Consider the following 23,710-nt stretch of genomic DNA (forward strand, 5'->3'; position numbering starts at 1 on the left):
TTATTAAATTTAGAATTTGATGCCAGGAACACGTGACAAAGAAGTTGGGAAAGGTGGCAATAAATACTGATAAAGTTGAGAAATGTTCATCAAGCACTTATTTGGAACATCCCACAGGTGTGCAGGCTAATTGGGAACTGGTGGGTGCCATGACTGGGTATAAAAACAGCTTCCCCAAAAAATGCTCAGTCTTTCACAAGAAAGGATGGGGCGAGGTACACCCCTTTGTCCACAACTGCGTGAGCAAATAGTCAAACAGTTTAAGAACAACGTTTCTCATAGTGCAATTGCAATAAATTTAGGGATTTCAACATCTACGGTCCATAATATCATCAAAAGATCCAGAGAATCCGGAGAAATCACTCCACGTAAGCGGCATGCCTGGAAACCAACATTGAATGACCGTGACCTTCGGTCCCTCAGACGGCACTGTATCAAAAACCGACATTTTTGGGGAAATATTCGACATTGTGTCATCCAGACCAAAGGGGAAGCGAACCATCCAGACTGTTATCGACGCAAAGTTCAAAAGCCAGCATCTGTGATGGTATGGAGGTGCATTAGTGTCCAAGGCATCTGTGAAGGCACCATTAATGCTGAAAGGTACATACAGGTTTTGGAACAACATCTGCTGCCATCTAAGCGCCGTCTTTTTCATGGAAGCCCCTGCTTATTTCAGCAAGACAATACCAAGCCACATTCAGCACGTGCTAGAACAGCGTGGCTTCATAAAAAAAGAGTACTTTCCTGGCCCGCCTGAAGCTCTGCATAAAACAAGAATGGGAAAGAATTCTCCCTTCAAAGTTTCAACAATTATTTTCCTCAGTTCCCCAACTTTTATTAAGTGTTGTTAAAAGAAAAGGTGATGTAACACAGTGGTGAACATGTCCTTTACCAACTACTTTGGCAAGTGTTGCAGCCATGAAATTCTAAGTTAATTATTACGTGCAAATAAAAAATCAAGTTTATGAGTTTGAACATCAAATATCTTGTCTTTGTAGTGCATTCAATTGAATACGTGTTAAAAAGGATTTGCAAATCATTGTATTTAGTTTATATTTACAGTGCGTCTAACACAATTTTCCAACTCATATGGAAACGGGGTTTGTATATATATATGTATATATATACATATATATATATATATATATATAAAATATATATATATATATATATATATATATATATATATATATATACTCCATATATATATATATATATATATGTATATATATCTATATACATATATATGTCTACATATGTGTATATATATATATATAGACATATATATGTCTATATATATATAGACAAAGAAAAGGTCGCCACTTTCGTTTTTGAGGGTATCCAAGACGACACAGAGACAGCCATTCTCGTCGCACTGCACAGCAGGAAATCACTAATAAAAGTTTCATCGCAGGAAATGAAGGGAATCTAAAAAGCTACTTGAAACATCCTCAATCCAGCCATCTATTTTTTCAACTGCTTCTCCCTCGATGTAGCAAGGGAGCTGGAGCCTATTCCTCGTGTGAGGTATTTTTATTATTAAAATGTATATTGTTAGTTTACTTTTCTGAGAAATACCATTTTCCACTGATATAAAAAATTACCACTGTAGAGGACACCGCTTCCCATAGTGCAAAAGTTGAAAGAAACTTGTGGAGGGGGGCATGTTCTCGGCGCCTCCTGCGGGAACGGCGTGTGTATGGACCGGCTTCAAAGTAGCTGACAGGTGAGTGGATTCCCCAGCTGAAGCGGGTTATCTAATCACCTGTCTTCTTTATCAGCATGGGCCGAGGCAATGAGAGGGGAGAGAGGACAGCACAGACAAGCGAGCAAGACGCCGCGAGCGAGACAGCCCTGATAAATCAAATGAAAAACTAAATGAAATACTGAGTTGAGCCCTGGACTGCAGGTCCCATTCTTTCGGCACAGTCACAGAGAACCCACACGCACAGAGACTTCACAACACTAAACTTTACATTATTGTTACACTTGTTACACTGCATGTTTGCATTTTTTATTTTAAAATATTTGCTTGGGACATATGTTCATACACAATTATTTGCACTTCTAAGTAGGAAAATATCATTAAAATTAAGATTATTTGTGTGTGTGTGTGTGGGAAAAATCACAAGATTACTTCATCCCTACAGAGCTGTTTCATGAGGGGTTCCCTCAATTGTCGGGAGAATTTAATAGGAGCACTCACATGCCATGGTTTATGTAGGGCACAGAGTGGGTAGGTACAGGCAGGCGTAGGGGTGTGTTGATTGGCTCGTGTGTTACCTAGGAGGTGTTTCCGTCTGTGACGGCATGCTGATATAATGTCACTGCGTTTGTTGAGGGATGACAGGTCTGGGTAATATCCCTCATCCCTCAACAAGGGCAGTGAAATTATATCAGCATGCCGTCACAGACGGAAACAGCCAGCCTTAACGCTTTGTTGCAGCTCAGTTATGTTTTTGATGTGCACGTCATGCAATTTATGTTTGTGAGACAAGGTGCGTTGCTGCGCTCTGGGTTGGTGCCACGGTGTTGAGATGAGTGGGATGCATTATTGAAGAGTCACGAGGTGTGTTCAAGGGTTAAAATGCGTGCCTGTTGGCAGGTCTGTCACACTCTGTGTGGGGACGGGACTGATCCATCCATCCATCCATCCATCCTCTTCCTCAGGTCGTGGAGTCAACAGCCTTAACAGGGAGACCAGACTTCCCTTTCCCAGTCACTTCGTCCAGCTCCTCCCGGGGGATCTCGAGGTGTTTCCACGGCCCCAGTCGGGAGACAGTCCTGTGTCCTGGGTCTTACCTGTGGCCTCCTATTGGTTGCACGTGCCCTAAACACCTCCCCAGCGAGGTGTCTGGGGGGCATCCTGACCAGATGCCCGGACCACCTCATCTGGCACCTCTCGATGTGGAGGTGCTATCTCTAAGGGAGAGCCCCGCCACCCTACGGAGGAAATTCATTCCGGCATCTTGTACCCATGATCTTGTCCTTTAGGTCATAACCCAAAACTCATGACCATAGGTAAGGATGGGAAGGTCGATGGGCCGGTAAATAGAGAGTTTTTCCTTTCAGCTCATCTCCTTCTTCAGCATACAGAGTCTGCATCACTTCAATACAGAATCTGCATCACTGCAGACATTGATGTCAGAATAAATGATTTCTGCTAATATTTTTTAAGTCAACCAGTACATTCCCAAAGATCAACTGGTCGATCATGATCGACAGGTTGGCAACCCCTGGTTTAGCATCATTGTGTACAAAAATAGCCATGAGGTGGTCATATTCTTCATTCTGAGCACGTGAAGAACCTTGTGAAGAATGCAGAGAACCTAAAGTTCATGTGCGCATGAACCAATCACCTGACAGTAATTGAAGAGACTTTTTTTCCCTAACACAGCCAAATCATATTGTTGATGTAGATGCCCATATCTGCTATACAGAATTGTGTTACAAAAGATAAGTGTGAGATACTTCCCTTCTGCACCTCGGGACAGGTTGATTGCCATCACAAAAATGTTTGTGAATGTGAGTGTGAATGTTGTCTGTCTGTGGCCCTGCAATGAGCTGGCAACTTGTCCAGGGTGCCCCATCCTCCGCCCGAATGCAGCTGGGATAAGCTCCAGCCACCCCCGCAACTCTATGAGGGACAAGTGGTAGAAATTGATGGATGGACCATATATGTGCCTGCCCTCTTTGCTTCCCACCAACGGTACCTTCAGAGCAGAAGATGTTTGAAGACAGCTAATTAAGACCAGAAACCACCAAGTAGTACCCGGAGCTAACCAAAGTGAGTTGCACTGCCAGAGTACATTGGGCGACATAGCTTGGAACATGTTCAACCAATGTGGCAGTTAAAAGAAACAAGCTGGATTTCATTTCTCAATTGCCAACAACAGAATGAAACCGCAAACTGACGTCAAATGTAAAAAATCTTGTTATGTCACAGGTGACAGATGACTCTCGACAAAGCAATACACCCATGATGCCACGACCATCCAGTACCTTCAGCGGTTCCAGTCGAAGCCAGTACCAGGATGTGGTGCCTGTGGGTATGTGAGGAAAGCCACACATGCATGCTATTATGAGTTGAAAATGATGTATCATATGATAATATTGTACTAAATTTTTCATTACATTTTTGTTCAGCGTACAACGATAAAATTGTGGCTTTTCTACGACAAGCCAACATATACGAGATCCTGCAGGAACGACAACCACAACTTCCTAGGAACAATTCTCTCAAGTATGTCTCTTCTGATCTACTCATCTTCATACACATATTTAAATTGATCAACAATACCATCATCATCACCAAACTCATCATCGTCATACTCTTTCATCTAACTAAAAACTTTTCAAAAAATTACAAGATGGCACAGCTTTAGTGGCACCTGATTGCAGGACCTTTGTTTTCTTGTTTGCCCCCTTTGTGTTATTTGATATTTCCCTCTTGTTTTCATGTGTTTTTTGCCTTTTAGTTTGAGACCCTTAGGGACTTCATAACAAGGCGTGGCACTTTTTTTTACTTTTGGGCTGTTGTCAGTGCTCTTTTGTTTTTGTGCAGTTTTCAGTGCTTTTTTGTGGACTTTTGGCTCAGCTTCAGGGAAGTCTTTTGGCCATGACTCGGTTGTTTGCACTGGAGATCAGTTGCTGACTCGTTCCTACACTGGAGTTCGTGTGGAGAAACCAAAAGGTTCCAATGGGATTTCTTGGTCCCCTCGGTGCGGGTTGTCCCGTCTTTCTGCCCATTTGGAGTGTAGTTTCTTGTTTTTTGGGGGGCTGGTTGTCTTTTGCTTCTCCTGTGTCCTGTCTTTGGCCGGGCACATCTGTCCACGACCTGGGCCTGAGGCCCATCATGGAAGTCCTGTTGCTGGCCAACCTGCCTGCGTGGCGCCAGTGGTCTCTTGTTCCCTGGGTGCTGCACCTGCTGTATTGGGTGGGGCTTTCTGAGTGGCTGGGGCTATGCCTTGACTCCTGCACATACTGGGAGAAATACACTGTCCATACAAACATACAAACCCCGTTTCCATATGATTTGGGAAATTGTGTTGGATGTAAATATAAACGGAATACAAAGATTTGCAAATCTTTTTCAACCCATATTCAATTGAATGCACTACAAACACAAAATATTTGATGTTTGAACTCATAAACTTTTTTTTTTTTTCAAATAATAATTAACTTTGATATTCATGGCTGAACTGTTCATGGGGAACTGAGGAAACTAATTGTTGAAGCTTTGAAAGTGGAATTCTTTCCCATTCTTGTTTTATGTAAAGCTTCAGTCGTTCAACAGTCCGGGGTCTCCGCTGTCGTATTTTACGCTTCATAATGCGCCACACATTTTCGATGGGAGACAGGTCTGGACCGCAGGCGGGCCAGGAAAGTACCCGCACTTTTTTTTTACGAAGCCACGCTGTCGTAACACTTGTCTTGCTGAAATAAGCAGAGGCGTCCATGATAACGTTGCTTGGATGGCCACATATGTTGCTCCAAAACCTGTATGGACATTTCAGCATTAATGGTGCCTTCACAGATGTTTAAGTTACCCATGCCTTGGACACTAATACACCCCCATACCATCACAAATGCTGGCTATAACAATCCGAATGGTTATTTTCCTCTTTGTTCTGGAGGACACCACGTCCTCTGTTTCCAAATATAATTTGAAATGTGGACTCCTCATTACACACCTTTCCATTTTGCATCAGTCCATCTTAGGTGAGCTCGGGCCCAGCCAAGCCAGCGGCCTTTCAGGATATTGTTGATGAATGGGTTTGGCTTTGCAAAGTAGAGTTTTAACTTGCACTTACAGATGTAGCGACCAACTGTAGTTACTGACAGGGGTTTTATGAAGTATTCCTGAGCACATGTGGTGATATTCTTTACACACTGATGTCAGTTTTTGATGCAGTGCTGCCCGAGGGATCTAAAGTCCGTAATATCATCGCTTACTTGCTGTGATTTCTCCATATTCTCTGAACTTTTTGATGATTTTACGGATCGTAGATGGTAAAATCCCTAAATCCCTTGCACTAGCTCGTTGAGAAATGTTGTTCTAAAACGGTTCGATGATTTGCTTACAAAGTGGTGACCCTCACCCCATCCTTGTTTGTGAATTACTTAGCATTTCAAGGAAGCTGCTTTTATACCCAATCATGGCACCCAACTGTTCCCAATTAGCCTGCACACCTGTGGGATGTTCCATATAAGTGTTTGATGAGCATTCCTCAACTTTATTAGTATTTATTGCCACATTTCCCAACTTTTTTGTCACATGTTGCTGGCATCATATTCTAAAGTTAATGATTAATGATTCTAAAGTTAATGATAAAGTTTATCAATTTGAACATCGAATATGTTGTCTTTGTATCATATTCAACAAAATATGGGTTGAAAATGATTTACCAATTGCATTTATATCAACATCTAACACAATTTCCCAACTCATATGGAAACGGGGTTTGTACATACAGTACATACAAAAGTACCATCATAAATACATAAGCACGAACTTAAATGCATACACACACAGCACACACACACACACACACACACACACACACACACACACACAAACAGACCCTGTACATACAGTACATACACACACACATTCACTGTACAAACATACATACACATGCATACACTCATGCATACAATCACGCTTCATCAAACATACACAGTATTAATACATGGAAGTGTACACAATCATACTCATAGAAATAGTTTAACCTATTTTTACGATAACAATATAAATGTCACGATTTAACAAGCTGGCAGGCGGCTGGTGAAAATATTTTCCACACGCACACACAGTGCAGGCAGATACGAAAGCCCGAGTGTCTGCGGTCATAGTAGGCCACCAGAAGTGTCGCTTGAGAAGGGACAGGGTGCGGTTGGTTCCGTGGTGGCATGCAAAGCGAGATGTTTTGCCCAAAGGAGGACATCAGAGCGGACAGAATCAGGTACAAAAAGTCTGTAAGATGGGCCAACACCTTGGTCTGCTTGAGTCTGCTGAGCTCCACGAACCAGCGATTCGATCTCCCATGTCACCGCAGCCACCACACAGAAAGAGGGAAGGATAGGGCCAGGACTGGAAGAAATTTCAGTAGAATACTGGCGTGAGAGCGCATCAGGTTTAATGTTGCGAGAACCTGGACTGTAGGTTAAGGTAAACCGGAATAGACCAAAGAACAGCGCCCACCGGGCTTGACGGGAGTTGAGGGCTTTTGGCCTATTAAATGTAGACGAGGTTCTTGTGATCTGTCCATACGATGAACGGGTGTTCTGCCCCCTCCAGCCAATGCCTCCACTACTCCAGGGCGATCTTGACAGTGAGCAGTTCCCGATTTCCCATGCCGTAATTGCATTCAGCAGGTTCCAGGCAGTAGGAGAAGAAAGCACAGGGATGAAGTTTTTTTATCGGCTGAGTGCTGGGACAGGACGGCCTCCACCTCGGAGTCTGAGGCGTCAACCTCCACAATAAACTATCGAGAAGGATCTGGATGAATGAGGACCGGGGCCGTGGTGAAACGTCTCTTCAATTCCCTAAAAGCAGCTCCAGCCTCTGCAGTCCAAGCAAATCGAGTCGATGTGGAAGTCAGCTTTCTGAGGGGTGCAGCTACCTGGCTGTAGTTTCTGATGAAACGGCGGTAGAAGTTGGCGAAACCCAAAAATTGCTGGAGCTCTCTCAAAGTAGTAGGTTGAGGCCATTCCTCCATTCCTGCGCACACCTTCGCAGGTTCTGCTTTCACCAAGCCACTCCCAATTATCAGCCCCAGGAAAGATGTACAAACCCCGTTTCCATATGAGTTGGGAAATTGTGTTAGATGTAAATATAAACGGAATACAATGATTTGCAAATCCTTTTCAACCCATATTCAATTGAATGCACTACAAAGTAAATATATTTCATGTTCAAACTCATAAACTTTTTTTTTTTTGCAAATAATAATTAACTTATAATTTTATGGCTGCAACATGTGCCAAAGTAGTTGGGAAAGGGCATGTTCACCACTGTGTTACATTACCTTTTCTTTTAACAACACTCAATAAACGTTTGGGAAATGAGGAAACTAATTGTTGAAGCTTTGAAAGTGGAATTCTTTCCCATTCTTGTTTTATGTAAAGCTTCAGTCGTTCAACAGTCCGGGGTCTCCGCAATTGTATTTTACGCTTCATAATGCACCACACATTTTCGATGGGAGACAGGTCTGGACTGCAGGCGGGCCAGGAAAGTACTTGCACTCTTTTTTTACGAAGCCACTTGTCTTGCTGAAATAAGCAAAGACGTCCATGATATCGTTGCTTGGATGACAACATATGTTGCTCCAAAATCTGTATGGACATTTCAGCATTAATGGTGCCTTCACAGATGTGTAAGTTACCCATGCCTTGGCCAACAATACACCCCTATACCATCACAGATGCTGGCTTTTGAACTTTGCGCCTATAACAATTCGGATGGTTATTTTCCTCTTTGTTCCGGAGGACATCAGGTCAACAGTTTCCAAATATAATTTGAAATGTGGACTCGTCAGACCACAGAACACTTTACCACTTTGCATCAGTCCATCTTACATAACTTCGGGCCCAACGAAGCCGGCGGCGTTCCTTGGTGTTGTTGAAAAATGGTTTTCGCTTTGCATAGTAGAGTTTTAACTTGCACTTACAGATGTAGCGACCAACTGTAGTTACTGACAGTGGTTTTATGAAGTGTACCTGAGCCCATGTGGTGATATCTTTTACACACTGATGTCGGTTTTTGGTGCAGTACCGCCTGAGGGATCAAAGGTCGCTTACGTGCAGTGATTTCTCCAGATTCTCTTAACCTTTTGATGATTTTACGGACCGTAAATGGTAAAATCCCTAAATTCCTTGCAATAGCTCGTTGAGAAATGTTGTTCTTAAACTGTTCGACAATTTGCTTACAAAGAGGCGACCCTCGCCCCATCCTTGTTTGTGAATTACTTTACATTTCATGGAAGCTGCTTTTATACCCAATCATGGCACCCACCTGTTCCCAATTAGCCTGCACACCTGTGGGATGTTCCAAATAAGTGTTTGATGAGCATTCCTCAACTTTATCAGTATTTATTGCCACCTTTCCCAACTTCTTTGTCACGTGTTGCTGGCATCAAATTTTAAAGTTAAATGATTATTTGCAAAAAAAAAAAGTTTATCAGTTTTAACTTCAAATATGTTGTCTATGTAGCATATTCAACTGAATATGGGTTGAAAATGATTTGCAAATCATTGTCTTCCGTTTATATTTACATCTAACACAATTTCCCAACTCATACGGAAACAGGTTTTGTATAATCACCATATTCATCAACATCATCATACTCATCACCATCATCACAGTTAACTTTTAATCCAGTCTCAAAGGTGTGTGTGTGTGTGTGTGTGTGTGTGTGCGTGTGTGTGTGTGTTTGTGTTTGCAGAGAGAAGGTACAGTTTATTCGCAGTGAGGGAGCCAGTGGGCTTGCACGCCTCTCTGGGGATGCTGACCTCGTCATGCTGCTGAGGTGTGTTCATTGTGTGTGTTTGTGCTTGGTTGGTGGCGTAATCAAGTAATTATTATTTCTATTATGCTTGTACTTCACACTTGTAGTCTAACATATTACACATATAGTGTTGTTTCTGCTTAATGTGATATTATTAAAAAACACTTTTACACATAAAAATGAATATTATTTAGGTACACTGTTTAATGCCAATCATGTTCTAGTATGTCTTGTGAAATAGCGATGTGCAGTGTAAGTGTCTGCAGGCATTGTATTGGTTTTGCAGAATCAGTTAAACATTTTCACTCATTGACACTAATATATAATGTGTTTTGCATTGTTGGATCTTAAGAAGGTTCTCAGTAGAGCTTTAAAATGCAAACAGAAGAAATGAGTGAGACAATAAAAATGGTGTAATCAATTTACTGCAAACAAGAAAAAAAGTGAAACAGTCTTAAAAGTTTAAGACAAGCTTAAACAAAATGAAACCCCTGAAACATAGAAATAACATTTCCAAGTAAGGACTCAGTAATGAGTTGCTGCACCATTGTTGTTAATTAATTATGATAAACATCTTGAACCTTTTTAAGAAAAACAAAAAAAACAAAGAAGAGATATCTCGGAGGTGAACCATATATTACTTAAATATTTATTTGTGAGAACTTGAAATATTGTGTATATGTTTATGTCTAATATTTATTTATGTATTTAATATTTGTTTACTTACTTAGGGTTTATATTTGTTTATATTCACTGTTACGTTACAAACATAACAAAGAAACGGGAGAAAATTGCTATGTTATGAAAAGCGGTGAGATTAAATAAACTCTTCTTCCGACTCTGTGCTGTAAATATGTGATGCATTACATTGTAATTGTATTGTTTGCATGTTCGAAATAAACTGAAACAAACGTATTAACTTAAAATGAATGTCAGTAATGCTGTTTAATTCTGCTATTTAATTATGTTGTTTTATCAGAACCAGAATAGTTTTTATTGCCATTGTTTGAGAACTGGTTCACAAACTTGAAATTTTACTTGGTGCAATCGTGCAACATAAAACACATATAACACAGATTAGAATAACATGAGCTGTAACTGAGCTATCAAATCTTGTTATTGTTCATGTGCCTGATGGTCGAGGGGAAAAAACTGTTCAGGTGGCAGGAGGTGTGGGTCTGGATGGACCGTAGTCTCCTGCCTTAGAGGAAAGGGGAGAATAGTTTGTGTCCAGGGTGAGAAGAGTCAGCTGTGATCTGACCCACACACCTCCTGGTCCTGGAGGAGAACAGGTCGTGGAGGGGTGTGAGTTTGCAGCCAATAACCTTCTCAGCAGCACGTACGATGTGCTGCAGTCGGGGAACCACACAGTGATGGAGGAGGTGAGGATGGACTCGATGATGGCTGAGTAGAACCTCACCAGCATTATTGACACCTTAAGTTTCTTCAGCTGCCGCAGGAAGTACATCCTCTGCTGGGCCTTCTTGATGAGGAAGCTGATGGTCGGCTCTTCTTTGAGGTTCTGGGTGATGGTGATGTCCAGGAAACTTGTTATTAATTACTTAAACTTAAACCAATTACCTACATGTTACGCTTTTTTATACATTATTAGAATAAATTATGTTTTTTTCTGGAAAAAAGCCTACTTTTATAAATTAAAAAAATAGCACAAATGGGAAGGGTTTTTTTTTTCCACGCTGTAGGATAAATGTTTTTCTGACCAAAAAATGCTGACTTTTGAATGTGTGGGCATCCGCTGTACACCTCTGGTCACAAGATTAGGTACAATTAAAAGATAGCTTTTTCAAGGTTAATAATAATGTTAACACTGCTTTAATCACTGGTGTTTGTTGAAACAAGGTTTTGTGGTTGATTTGTTATTTTTTCAATCAGTTTTTTTTTTGTTTGAGCTTTACAATAATGACAACATGACACAAACACTGTATTGTACTTAGGGATATCCTAATCCAATTATTTGGCGTCAGATCTGATCAAATCTCGAGTCCCCATCCAATTTTGACAAAAAATCATTGAAGTGAAAATGTTTTAAAGCAAGTAACCAAGGTAAACAGTAACACATTTTAATAAAACATATCTTATTAAATGTATAATTTGCTTGTATTTTTGTAAATCAGATGATATATTATATTTGTGGAATCGAAGGCTACATACAAAATAAAGTGTCAATGCACAATAACTTAACAAAAGTTAAAACTACTATTGGTTCCCAGTTAAATTTGAGTGTTGCCCTCTAACCCACCTTGCACACAGAGACTTAATTCCTGAGTTTGTAAACAATAACAAAAGCGTGTAAATAATAATAATAACAATTAAAAATATTGATCAAATCACTATTGTTTATATACTGTTACCACACTAGGTAACGATCGTATCAACATTCGGATTGATCATCCCTGCTTTATATTGAAGCTTTAGCTGAGCATCCTTTCCTCTAGTCCCTAGAGCGATATTAGTACTTGGAAAAAATATTGTTTATTTTCCAGTGGTAAGGATAAGTATCTTTGAAATGGTTTTGCATTCACATTTGCTGCAGCTCGCTCTCAAATTTGAGCATGTATTCTGGCAGACACACACGCTTCTGGAATTTATGCCACTACTGCATGTGTGTAACAATGAATATGAAATGTATTTCCCAGAGCATGCTTCTATTTTGAAGGAATCTTCCACATGAGTACAATCTTTAGAATGCCAACACTGGGATACATCTGTGGTAAAGATCAGTTAAAAAAGGCAAATATCGGCCCTCGATTGGGACATGTCTAAATGTTTGGACTACCACTAAGAAACACTGCTACAGACCGCATGTTGTTCAATGGCAGTCTCAAAAATAGATGAATATTTACTAATTCTCCATGTTTTTTTTTTCTCCTACAGTTTATTTGAAGAGGATGTGATGTCTTATGTGCCACCTCTGCTCCACCCAAACTACTGCCTCTCCTCCTCTCCCCAAAACTCTCCCGGTAAAACTTTCTACACTAAACCACATGTAATGTCACACAGTATGCACGTTTTGTCATTAGTATTATTATTATCATTGCACTATTAAGTTTTTGTGATTATTACAGTGTAGTGTAGACGTATTGGATGCCATACTGATTTCATAGTCTTAAACAAATCCCTGCGTCAACTATGTAATATATATATATATATATATATATATATATATATATATTGTGGTACCCGGATTCTCACCAAGACACAGGAGGGTGTTTGCAAAAAGCCGGGAAGGGCATTTATTGCACAAGCCTTTGTGGTAAGGGCAGGTTGTGGAATAATCTACTTAAAGTGTCCATTAACAAACATAAGTTTCTCCCCTCCGGGGCTCTCAATCCTGCACACAGCACACTTCTTTATCTGTTGTAGTTAATTGCCTATAAAACAATAGAGACACAACATCAGTAACATTACACTAGTATTGTCCAAAATAGTGGATGTCTCAACTCACCGCCTGATGCACCAGACCTGAATGAGGCAGAGGTCATGGTTTGTCGTTGGGTCCCACCTGTCCGCACAGCTGGTAGCACTTCAGGCTGAATGAGAAGGTAGAGTGGAATGTACCGCCCCTCGATGATGCGGCCAAGGCTGGGGCGTTATCTTCCAGGTTTCAATCTGCCTACATGCCCTGGCTCCTCCCCTGTGAGGTGCATACCTGTCAGACAGTGTTTGAGTGAGACACCACATATCCCCCCCTTAAGCTCGCCGGTCCTCTTCATAGAGCCGGGACATGGCGTCTGCATGTGGGATCTCCTTCACAGGCCGATATTCCACAGTAAAATTATAATTTTGTAGTTCTAGGAACCAGCGTGTGACGCGATCGTTTCGGTCCTTATTTGTAGACATCCACTTTAAGGGGGCGTGGTCTGTCACCAAAGTGAAGGTCCTACCCCATAGGTAGTAGCGGAGGTGGTGTATGGCCCATTTGACTGCCAAGCACTCTTTTTTCCACTGTGGCATAGTTTTGCTCATGGCTCTGGAGCTTCCTACTAATAAATGTCACTGGGTGCTCTTCTCCGTCCACGAGCTGGGCGAGCACGGCTCCAATCCCAGTGCCTGAGGCGTCAGTGTGGAGGACGAACGGCTGGCTTTCAACACAGGTTCTTCACACAGGGCTTTCTTCAACTTTTGGAAGGCCGTCTCAGCCTCAGCCATCCAGGTGACATGATGGGGCAGTTTGTTCCTTGTCAGTTCATAAAGCGGTGTTGCAATCGTAGAGAAATGTTATATACATTTTTGATAATATGATACCATGCCAATAAATGATTTTACTTGCTTTTTTGTCAAGAGTCGGGGCCATTCCCTGATGCGCTCCACTTTGCGTGCCTGGGGTTTCACGCAGCCTCTTCCGATGGTGTAGCCAAGATAATCAGTCTCAGTCAGACCCACTCGGCACTTCTTATTAGCGTTGACGGTCAGTCCGGCACGTCTAAGGGCTCTTAGAACCGCATCAAGATGCTGGATATGAAGAGACCAGCTGGTGCTGTGAATCACAATATTGTCTAGGTAGGCGGCTGCGTATTCCTCTGGAATGTTGCCGGGGGCCCGTGGCTCCCGAACGGCAAGACGGTGTATTGGAATAGCCCCTCTGGTGTGGAGAAGGCCGTTTTGGGTTCCCCCCTTTCCGTCAATGGCACCTGCCAGTAGCCCTTTGTCATGTCCAGGGTGCTGATGAACCGAGCGGGGCCGAGCCGCTCTATCAGCTCATCTACTCTGGGCAAGGGATTAACATCACACAGTGATATCTCATTTAATTTGCGAAAGTCATTCCAAAATCGCAGATACCCGTCTGGTTTTGGCACAATAACAATCGGTCTGGAAATGAGATTCCTCTATTACTCCAAGTTCTAACATTTTCTTTACCTAATCTTTTATCGCCGCCCGCCTGGCTTCTGGGATTCGGTAAGGCCTTTATCTTACCACTTTTCCAGCTTGGGTCTCAATGTCATGTTTGATCACCTGGGTCCTTCCTGGCCGTTCCGAGAGGCGGTCCTAGTTCCGTCCCAGAAGTTCCTTCACCTCCTACCTTTGTGACGGGGAGAGGTCCTCTCCTATAGGTACCGGGAGATTGGTCTGGGGAGAGTGTGCAGTTAAAAACGCAGCCGATGGCAACGGCTCTGCCGCATGCCATTTTTTCAGAATATTTACATGATACATTTTTTGGCCTTTCCGCCGGGCTTGCTGGTTTACCTTGTAATTGACGGGCCCGATTCTCTCAATAACTTTGTAAGGCCTCTGTCATCTAGCCAATAACTTGCATTCGCTGGACGGAACCAATACCAGCACTTTTTTCCCCAACTTGGAACCCTGTAGTGTGGCACCTCTGTTATATGTTCTTGTCTGTTCTCTTTGGGATTTTTCCATATCTTCTCTTACCATTGGCCAGATTTTGCGAGCCCGGGCTTGTAGTTGGGCCACATGGTTAATTACACTGCAGTGTGGTGAGGGCTGGTTCTCCCAGGTGTCTTTCGCAATGTCCAGCACGCCTCGGGGATGTCAGCCATAAACTAGCTCAAAGGGGGAGAAGCCAGTGGACGCCTGGGGCACCTCTCTGATGGCAAAAAGGACATATGGAATGAGGTGATCCCAGTCTTTCCCGTCTTCGTCGGCTACTTTTTTTAGCATCTTTTTCAGCGTGCAGTTGAAACGTTCCACCAGGCCATCTGTCTGATGGTGATATACAGAGGTTTGTATGCGTTTTACTTTCAGCCATTTGTACAGCATGGTTCGCACTTGTGACATGAAACATGTGCCCTGGTCCATTAAAATCTCATCTGCAATCCCCAGTCGGCTAAACATCATAAACAGTTTGTGTGCTATTGCTTTGGCTGGTACAGCCTCAGGATATCGGGTGGCATAGTCTACTATTACCAGTATGTAGGGATGTCCTCTGGCTGACTTTGGGAGTGGTCCAACGATGTCCATTGCCAGACGTGAGAACGGGGTGCCGATGATGAGGAGCGGTACCAAGGGGTTTCGATACGGGGGTCTAGGTGCAGTCTTTTGGCATCCGAGACAGCCCTTGCAGAATTCTTCTATGGCTCGTTTCACACCGGGCCAATAGAAGCAGGTTATTACGCGGTCATATGTCTTTTGTACACCAAGGTGAGCTCCCAGCTGATGAGTATGGGCAAGATAAAGCACTCGGGAGCTATGAGACTTAGGCACCAGCAGTTGCTCAATTACTGTATGTCCCTGCCCTTGGTTAACACCCCTCTATAGAGAAGGCCATTTTTAATAAAAAAAATATGGTGAATTAAATGCACTCACCCCTTCACATTTCTGTCCGTCAATTTCAACAACTTGCTGGCGGGCCCAGCTGAGGTTCTGGTCATTCCACTGGGCAGTGGCAAACTCGCCCGTTTTAGGGTTGCTGCTCTCTTCTGGCACAGGGAACTCCACAAAGGGGTTCCCTTCTTCTTCTGTTTTCACTTTTCTGCTCTCCCGTTGCTCCCCTCTAGCTGAGCTATCACTCAGGGGGTCTCTGACGAGGGCCTAAACGCGGGGCAGGCCGCCAGTGGTCTTTTTTTTCCATTGTGGCGGTGGCACCGCTGCGGTGGAATGGCTCCTGGGATGTAGCTCGGGGTCCAGTAACGGCTAAAGAGTTCACAGTCGGTCCCAATAAGTAGTGGGACTGGTAGGTTTGGTACCACTCCAGCTGGTACCAGCGCCTCACATCGGGGTGTTTGAATGCGAATGTGGCTCACCGGATACTGGCGGACATCTCCATCTATGCACGTCACTGGAACGGTGTCTTTGCTGATTGGTCCGGCCAAGTCAGTGTGTACCAAGGTCACAGTGCTCCCACTGTCCAGCAATGCATGTGCATCAATCCCCCCGATCTTTACTGGAAGGCTGGCATGTTGACCTCGTCCACTCCCTTTGTGGCGGCATGGTTTGCCTGCATCCGAGCTGGGGGCTGTGGCCATGGAGACGTCACGCCCAAGGCATGTGGTCCAGGTGTCCACACACGTAACATTTCCGCTGTGGGGGCCGACTGGGCCTCTCAGGGGCAGCGGCCCAAGGTCAGGGTGAGGACAGCGCTGGCCGTGGCGGTGCCGCTCTTCGGCGGTCACGGCCGAGCCTCTCTTCCCTGGTGGTTCTCAGCATTTCCAGGCTCACTTGGTGGTTCTCTAATAAGGCCACCAATTGTTCCACAGTTGTAGGGCTCACTTGTGCGGCATATTTTTGGGCATCATGCGGCAAGGCTCGGATACAGCGGTCTATCACTAGTCGGTCTATGGAGGGGGGGTTGCCTTCGCTCGTTAGCCGGCTGTGTATTATGCGGAGCAGTGCGGCTACCTGCTGACATGGAGGCTGGGTGGGCTGAGTCCCCCTGTTATACAAGCCCTGCTGACGTTCCTGGGCCTGGGGAAAATTTTCACGTGACAGGTGTCCCACCGTGTGGAGTTTTGCTCACAGCTCCATCACATATGGAATTTCATTTTTGCTGGGGCTTGGACCGTCTACCCAGCTTTCTTTACTGAGGTCCAGAACCCCGTGCGGCTTCCCGCCGTATAATAATTCAAAAGGGGAAAATCCCGTGGAGGCCTGGGGCACCTCCCGTATTGCAAACAGCAGGGGATCTAACCATTTTCGCCACCTGCAAAACCATTCCCCTACGGCGTTTAGGCACCAACAACTGGACAATCTCCTCTCTGGTTTGAGTGTCACGGCTCACTTGTTATAACCTATCCCTAATAATGGCAAAATGAGGGATTACCCGCGCTGGTCCTGAGCGCACCAGCTGACCTTTGATAAAAAAACACCTGTTTCCAGGCCGCGCGCAGAGTGTCATCTTGGGACTGCTCAAGGGGAAAATCTCCATAGGGTGCCAGTGGAGGACCGGGGGAGCTCCCCGCAAAGGCCCCGCCGGTTCCCCCGAGGCAGTGTTGGATGAACCCGCGTCACCGCTGAGAACTGCGCGGATATTGCCCTTTCCTACGGGCCATGAACGCACTCCTACACATTGTGTCACTAAATTTGTACCCAAAATTACGGGGTGCGTAAGGTGCGCACTTACAGGAACCTTGACACTATGCTTTTGCTCGCCGTATTTAATTCCCACCGGCACCACAGGGTATTCGTGCACATCTCCATGAACACATGTAACTCTCACCCTTGCTGCCTGCCTCAAAGCCCCGGGTCGAACCAGGTTCTGGTGGATCATGGACTACTCACAGCCAAAATCCACCATCGCCTGGTATGTACCCCTTTGTCTCACCCGGGTTGGGAGAGGGCACCGGAGGGCCGGCCACCCGGATCACCTGCCTCACCTCCACCCGTGGAGGTCCCTGACGGATGTGACTGGGCCGCCAACGCCTCAAACACACCTGCCCAGGTGTTTGAGGGGCCGTCTGCGCAGGAAATACCGTATTTGCAGCAGCTGGCACCTGCGAGCAGGCACCCACACACAAATTCTCCTCCTCCCTCTGCTCTCTCGCTCTGTGTGGTGCCGGTGTTGGGGGCGGGGGGTTCTGTGGAGATAGATCAGAGGGAGAGTCACGTGCACAGCGCCGTGGGACCGGCGCCTCTTTCTGATACGCGCTCGGTCCGCACCGTGTTGGGGCCGGTAGCGCCTCGCGGTTCACCGCCAGGTGGTCCTCGGCGAGGGTCACTGCTGCTGCCAGGTCTCGGGCTCCAACCGAGACACCAGCTCCAACCATGTCTCTCCTTCCGGCTGCTGCTTAAACAGAGTGCCAGGTGATTAGATAATAAGGTACACCTGGGCCATCTAAGCACCTGTCGCTGACTTCGAGGCCGGTCCTGGCACACCTCGTTCTTCTGCAGGCCCACGGGCCACGCCTCCTTCACAGAATTATTGACTATTTTATATCACATTTAAACGTAGACTTAGACTTCCATTTTACTGTCATTCAATTTTGAACTTTACAGTACAGATAAGAACAACATTGTGTTGCATTAGCTCATGGTAGTGCAGGATAAAAAAGTAATAAAGTGCAGATTGATTGATTGATTGATTGAAACTTTTATTAGTAGATTTCACGGGTCAGTACATAATCCGTACAATTGACCACTAAATGATATCACCCGAATACATTTTTCAACTTGATAAGTCGGGTTACACGTTAATCAATTCATGGTAAGATATAAATGAATAGATTACTGTATAGATAAATATACTGCACTTTTGTATATACATTCACATTCATGGATTTATGTTATATTGTCTTTATATTCCAGCGAGTTAATCCATTTTTGGGGGGAAACTGAGGAGATTATTTTAATGCGTTCAAGAGTCTTACGGCCTGAGGGAAGAAGCTGTTAAAGAACCTAGAGGTTCTGCTACGGAGATGCGAAACCTCTTTTTAGAGTCCAGCAGTGAAAACAGTCCTTGGTGGGGGTGGGAGGAGTCTCTGCAGATTTTCTGAGCCCTGGTCAGGCAGTGGCTTTTTGCTATCTCCTGGATAGGAGGAAGAGGAGTCCTGATGATCTTTTCTGCCGTCCTCACCACTCTCTGCAGAGACTTCCAGTCTGAGGCACTGCAGGCTCAATTCCAGACATAGATGCTGTTGGTCAGTAGGCTCTCTAGAGTGTCTCTGTAGAATGTGGTGAGAATGGGGGGAGGGAGCTATGCTCCTTTAATCCGACGCAAAAAATGCATGCACACCGGAGCTCTTTTTACAAGAGCTCCGGTGTGTAGGAACCAGGTCATATTCTGAGTTATCTGCACCCCCAGGACCTAAGTGCTCCTTACCATCTCCACCGCTGTGCCGTTGATTAAGAGTGGAGCGTGGCTGGACTGGTGCTTCCTGAAGTCGACTTCAGGATCAGGTTGTTGGTTCTGCAACAGTCAACCAGATGTTTCACCTCCTCCCTGTAGTCCATGTCGTTGTTGTCATGGATGAGGCCCACTTCTGTTGTGTCGTCCGCATACTTCACAATGTGGTTAGTAGTGGACCTCGCACAGCTATCTTGGGTCATCGACGTGAACAGCAATGGACTCAGGACGCAGCCCTGTGGGGAGCAGGTGCTCAGGGAGATGGCACTGGAGGTGGTGTCGCCCAACCTCGTAGACTGAAGTCTGTCTGTGAGGAAGTTAAGCAGCCAGTTGCATAGGGGGGTACTGAATCCAAGGGGGGCCAATTTGCTCACCAAGTGCTGCGGGATGATGGTGCTGAACGTCGAGCTGAAGTCCAGAAACAACATCCGCACGTGTGTGTCCTTTCCATCCAGATGTTCTAAACTCGGGTGGAGTGCAGAGGAGATGGCTTCCTCTGTGGAGCGGTTAGGGCGATAAGCAACCTGGTATGGGTCAAATGTGGGGGGAAGTCTGGAGGCAATGTATTCCTTTACCAGCCACTCAAAGCACTTCATTATGATGTGGGTGAGTGCCACGAGGCGATAGTCATTGAGGGTGGCGATTGTGGGTTTTTTAGGCAACGGAATGATTGTGGCCGTCTTTAAACATGATGGTATCACAGCCTGGGTCGGCGAGGTGTTGAAGATGTCTGTGGACCCCCAGCCAGCTGGTCTGCACATCCCTTAAGCAGTCTGCCAGGAATGTCATCAGGTCCCGCTGCTTTCCGGGGTTCACTCTCCTCAGGGTTTTCCAGACATCGTATGTGTCCAGGTTGAGCGTCTGCTCATCAGGGCGAGGGATGGATTTCCTCGCCGGAGTGGTGTCAAGTTCCTCAAACCTTGCAAAGCGGTTGTTTAGGTCGTTAAGGAAGTCGATGCTGTTGTCACAGGAACAGGGGGCAGCTTTATAGTCCGTGATGACCTGTATGCCCTGCCACATTCGTCTAGTGTTTGTGTGGTTCTCGAAGAAGTCCTGCACTTTCTGACTGTGAGCACGCTTTGCAACCCTAATGGCATGATTCAGGGGTTAGTTTTGGCTGTTTTAAGTGCTGCCTTGTAGCCGGATTCAAAAGCCTTGTTCCGCGCCTTCAGCATTGCATGTACCTCACTGTTCATCCAGGGTTTCCAGTTGGCTCGTGTGGGGATGTTCTTGATCACACTAACATCCTCCATGCACTTCTGAATGTATGCGATGATTGTCTGTGGCGGCTGCCTTGAACATGTCTCAGCCTGTGCTCTCGAAGCAGTCTTCTAATGCTTCCATTGCTCCCTCTACGATATCAAGATGGCGGCGCGCACGGACGCAGTGACTTACAGCTCCCACTTTCGGTGCTTCCTTTTATGTTTTATATTGTTTTGGTTATGTCTATCTACCTTCGCGACACAACACAGTAAAGCTCGGTTGGTAGAGTGGCCGTGCCAGCAACTTGAGGGTTGCAGGTTCAATTCCCACTTCCGCCATCCTAGTCACTGCCGTTGTGTCCTTGGGCAAGACACTTTACCCACCTGCTCCCAGTGCCACCCACACTGGTTTAAATGTAACTTAGATATTGGGTTTTACTATGTAAAGCGCTTTGAGTCACTAGAGAAAAGCGCTATATAAAATATAATATATATAATTCACAGTCGTCAAAACCTACTGGACATTGGTTTTCGACACAAGATAGCTGTTTCGAGCGATTTCCACCGCTCACACAACATACCCGACGAGATAGCGAGACCGCCGGAATCTCCGTGGATTGTTATCGGGTCCGGCAGGTGACCCAGGCGGCGGCGGGAGAGGAAACAAAAGCGGGGCTGCCGGTCTGGTATCTTGAAGAGAATCAAGAAAGAGCCCCAAAAGCCTCCGCTGCAGAGCATTTACCTCACCAACGCCAAATCTGTGGCTCACAAAATGGATGAGCTAAAACTTGAGCTAGCTGGAAATAGCTACATCCAGGACTGCTGTTTTTTGGTAATTTCCGAGACCTGGCTTCACCCCTTGATCCCCGACGCTGCGATGCAGCTAGCAGACCGCACGCTGCTACGTCGGGACCAAAACGAGGACTCGGGTAAGAGCAGGGAGGTGGTCTCTGTGTTTATGTACATAACACATGGTCTAATAACAGCACTATAATAGAAAGTCACTGTTCCCCCGACCTAGAGTTTATGTCAGTGAAATGTCGACCTTTTTTTCTGCCAAGAGAGCTAACAGTAGTAATCATTACGGCAGTCTACATATCACCAGATGCTAATGTTAACATGGCTCTCTCCCTACTACTAAATACAGTAAACAAACAGCTGCGTGCCCACCCCAATGGTGCGCACATTATTGCTGGTGATTTTAATAAAGCCAATCTGAAAACAGTACCACCAAAATTTTACCAGTTTGTTAAATGCCCTACTAGAGGGGGAAACACTTTGGACCATGTTTACCGTAATATCAAAGGGGCATATAGAGCCATCCCCCTCCCCCACCTAGGCCAGACAGACCACCTCCCTTTGCTGCTCATCCCTGCTTACACCCCCTCAGATCAAGGACACAAGCAGTAATAAAGACTGTTACAACTTGGCCTGAGGATGCACTCCCCCAGCTACAGGACTGCTTTGCATAAACTGTGTGGGATGTTTTCAAAAACCAAGACCTGCCCACACACACAGAGTCGGTACTATCCTACATAAAGTACTGTATCAGCAATGTCACTGTGAAAAAAAACATCCGGGTTTACCCAAATCAGAAACCCTGAATGACATGCCAGGTCTGCATGCTCCTCAAGGCCCGGGACATTGCCTTCAGGTCAGGTGACAGTGCTCTATACAGCGCCGCGCGTGCTGATCTGAAGAGAGGACTCAGAGAAGCCAAGATGGACTATAAAGAGAGGATCGAAGACCACCTCTCGAGCAACAACCCACGGCAGATGTGGCAGGGAATACAGCACATCAGCAATTACAAAGGCCGTGACGCAGTCACCGGGGACTGGGATGCATCGCTAGCAGAGGAGCTGAACTGCTTTTTTGCACGCTTTGAGACATCTGAATCAGTCACAGCCACACCACCACCAGCACCACCAACCCCCCCAACCCCCCACACTCATTCTTGAGGAGCACGAGGTCAGGCGGGTGCTCAAGGCAGTGAACCCCAGGAAGGCGACTGGTCCAGACAGTGTACCCGGGAAGGTGCTCAAAGCATGCGACCAGCTCTCCTACATTATCACCGTCCTCTTCAACCTCTCTTTGGCACAGGCATTCATCCCACCCTGCCTTAAATCACATACTCAGCATCGGCTCTCCACAGGGCTGTGTGCTGAGCCCTTTGCTGTATTCCCTCTACACCCATGACTGTAGTCCAGCCCACTCGGAGAACACCATCATCAAGTTCGCCGATGACAGAACGTTGGTGGGTCCCATTACAGGGGGGGATGAGTCTGCATACAGAGATGAGGTCCTGAAACTATCAGGAATAGTTCAGTGAATAATTTGGCACCGAACACCACAAAAACCAAGGAACTCATCTTTGACTTCAGGAAAAACACTGCAGTCCCCGCCCCCCTCTACATCAACGGCGAGGAGGTGGAGAGAGTCAGCTCCTTCAAGTTCCTCGGCACCCTCATATCTGATGACTTGTCCTGGACCCAAAATTCAACTGCGGTCATCCGGAAGGCCCAGCGGAGACTCCATTTCCTGAGGGTGCTGAGGAAGAACAGACTGGAGAGGCAGCTGATGGTGACCTTCTATCGCTCGGCTGTCGAGAGCCTGCTGACGTACTGCATAACAGTGTGGTACGCCAGCTGCACTGAAGCAGACAAACAGGCGATTCAGAGGGTCATAAAGTCTGCACAAAAATTCATTGGCTGTCCCCTGCCCTCCCTGAAGGACTTACACAACTCCCGTTGCCTCAACAGAGCAAAAAACATTACCAAGGACAGCACACACCCTGGCTTCCACTTGTTCGACTTGCTACCATCAGGCAGGCGCTACAGGTGCATCAGAGCCAGAACAAACAGGCTCAGAGACAGCTTCTTTCCCAAAGCTGTCACCATGTTGAACTCTAACTTAAAATAATAATAATTCACCCCTATACAATATCATGCCCTAATACCCTACTGTGCAATACTACCCTTCGAGTGCAATACGTCCGACACTGATTGTTATTTATTACTTCAGTACTCCTGTCTTGCTCTGTATATTGTATAGTATTTTGTATTTTGTACTTCTATAGTGTTTTGTATATCGTACAGGATTGCTTATTATTTTTATTGGATAGTAGTCTGTTTATTTCAATTGTTAGTTTTTCCTTTTTACCTCTTATGTCATTTATTTCACCCCATATTTGTTCCCACTACCGCACCTTAAGTTGGAGTCTTTAATCTCGCTATATGCAA

General features: G+C 45.3%; 1 protein-coding gene across 4 annotated transcripts in view; it reads left to right on the top strand.

Moving 5' to 3' along the window:
- hecw2a (HECT, C2 and WW domain containing E3 ubiquitin protein ligase 2a) overlaps positions 1-23,710 on the top strand; it is a 263,018-nt gene that overhangs the window by 128,370 nt on the left and 110,938 nt on the right. For all 4 annotated transcript variants that reach the window (XM_061918718.1, XM_061918719.1, XM_061918721.1 and 1 more), the window contains 4 exons: positions 3,950-4,052; positions 4,150-4,246; positions 9,450-9,533; positions 12,408-12,493. In XM_061918718.1, the coding sequence (XP_061774702.1) occupies positions 3,950-4,052; positions 4,150-4,246; positions 9,450-9,533; positions 12,408-12,493 (370 nt within the window). The remainder of the gene's footprint in view (positions 1-3,949; positions 4,053-4,149; positions 4,247-9,449; positions 9,534-12,407; positions 12,494-23,710) is intronic.

This window comes from Nerophis ophidion, linkage group LG13 (assembly GCF_033978795.1).
Source record: "Nerophis ophidion isolate RoL-2023_Sa linkage group LG13, RoL_Noph_v1.0, whole genome shotgun sequence".
Classification (NCBI taxonomy): domain Eukaryota; kingdom Metazoa; phylum Chordata; class Actinopteri; order Syngnathiformes; family Syngnathidae; genus Nerophis; species Nerophis ophidion.